Source organism: Sinocyclocheilus anshuiensis, unplaced genomic scaffold (genome assembly GCF_001515605.1).
Source record: "Sinocyclocheilus anshuiensis isolate Anshui unplaced genomic scaffold, SAMN03320099.WGS_v1.1 scaffold807, whole genome shotgun sequence".
Taxonomy (NCBI): domain Eukaryota; kingdom Metazoa; phylum Chordata; class Actinopteri; order Cypriniformes; family Cyprinidae; genus Sinocyclocheilus; species Sinocyclocheilus anshuiensis.
In genome coordinates this window covers 514,992-517,015 of record NW_015551077.1, presented here as the reverse complement: position 1 = coordinate 517,015, position 2,024 = coordinate 514,992, and the positions used below count along the sequence as shown (strand labels likewise).

Below are 2,024 nucleotides of genomic sequence, written 5' to 3'. Positions count from 1 at the left end.
GCCAATCAGAGCACACCTCACTTTTCAGACCGATGAGCTTTGTAAAAATCGACGCATTTCAGAAAGGTGGGGCATAGAGGAGAAACAATAATGTACAGTACGTGGAAAATAATGTGTTTTTTGAACCTTAAACCGCATAAACACATTTCACAAAATTTTTACACACACATTTTTACACAAAATAATGTTCTTTTTAGCAACATCATATGACCCCTCAATTAGTGACGAAAAAAGTAACTTTTTTTTGTCCACAAAATTAATTATTTTGTTTACTTACCTTTTATTACTGGTAAACATTTTACTTGAATGAAACAGACATTCATTCACCTAAACACAACACACAGCATTTACATTAGCTAAAGACACTTGCTAACATTTAATTATGACTTTCATTAATAACATTAGCAAACTATATTATGTATTACTAGTTCTTTAGTAAATGTATGTTCAAAAAGTTTGATTGTTGCCTATGCTAAATGTAAACAACGAACTAGTGAGATTTTCATACTTCCCTGATAGCACACGTTCATCACAGAGACGTCTATTTAACGTCTGCATTTACATCTGCAAGACGTATTTTTTAGTGTTTGCTCATCTGCAATACATCTATAGGACGTTTCCTATCAGATGTCAAATAGACAAGATGTCTTTAAGATGTTTATGATTTATAATGTAAAACTGACATCTTAGAGACGTCTATCAGATGTTTGTACACAGCAAATGCTTTCCAGATGAAGAAATCTTTAACAGACATCTTGCAGACGTACGTGTGATATCTGGGTTTGTATGTGTTTGTGTGTGCAATACAATCTTCTTCAAAAGATTGGATTATCCTTTGATTTGGCAGATGTTTATTACTGAACTGTATTTTTAATGTATTTTTGATTTAACTATTTTGTTTGATAGGAGTAGCCATTTGCAGATAAAAGACATTTATCCGAAACGCGTCCTTTCTTTCTGACTGAATCATTCCAAAACACTTCAAATGACTCATTTCAGAGTGCCAAATGAATCATCATTACATTACTATTCAGATACTAAAGTCAAAGTAAACTTTTCAAAGGTGTCTGAAAGATTTTTGTCTCCTAAAAGTAGCCGTTTCTCTGTGTTTCTCCTTCACAGATGGCTCAGCTGGAGGAAACAAGAAGCAAGGACAAACTAAACCAACGCACAGCCAAGAGAACGCGCTGTCCAATGAACAAGACACGGTTTGTTTTCTACCTATGTACACAGACCCACTTTTTGACACGAGGTAAGATTTCTCATCGCCCCCCTCCCCAGCTCCCTAGCTCCCTCTGTGTCGTTTTGCATAATTAATGAGAGCCTGAAAGGGCCTAGTACTCTAGTTCTATATAGAGCACGATGTCAGGCTTTAAACTGCTGGTTTAATAAGTCGCTTCTCTTTTTTAGCATTAAAGGGGTCATATGATGCGATTTCAAGTTTTCCTTTCTCTTTGGAGTGTTACAAGCTGATTGTGCATAGATAAGATCCCTGAAGTTGCAAAGACTAAAGTCTCAAAACCAAAGAGATATTCTTTATCAAAGTTAAGACTCTGCCACGCCCCCCTAAAACGGCTCGTTCTAACACGCCCCCACATATCTACCTCACTGTGTGGAAATATTAGCATAATGCCGCCCAAATGTTCACGCAAAGAAAGAAGGCGTGGTTTCAGTAACCGCAGTTAGTGTTGAAGCAGCCATGTCAGGGAGACGCTGTGTGTTTCTAGGTGAAAGCAAAAGCACTTTATTTGGCCTTCCGGAAGTAGATGCATTTAGGAATCTTTAAGATTACTTACAACAGAACAGCAATGCATTTTATGGACGACCATTTCGTGAACCTAGGAGAGGAGGTAATTCTGATTTTGCTATGACAATCTGGCGCTTCTGAATCAGCTACTGTTTTGTTATTGCTATTGACTGTTCAAATGCGGATTTTTGTGCATCGTGTGTGTGTGCGCGAGCGAGCGAGAGAGAGAGAGAGAGAGAGAGAGAGAGGGGGTCACATCACAAACACATACCAGCTT

At 37.7% G+C, this 2,024-nt stretch overlaps 1 protein-coding gene across 1 annotated transcript in view; it reads left to right on the top strand.

The window, feature by feature from the left end:
• The window catches only part of LOC107662469 (uncharacterized), a 29,673-nt gene that overhangs the window by 2,707 nt on the left and 24,942 nt on the right, over positions 1 to 2,024 (top strand). The window contains exon 2 of the mRNA XM_016452512.1: positions 1,123 to 1,252. Coding sequence (XP_016307998.1) covers positions 1,123 to 1,252 — 130 coding nt within the window. The remainder of the gene's footprint in view (positions 1 to 1,122; positions 1,253 to 2,024) is intronic.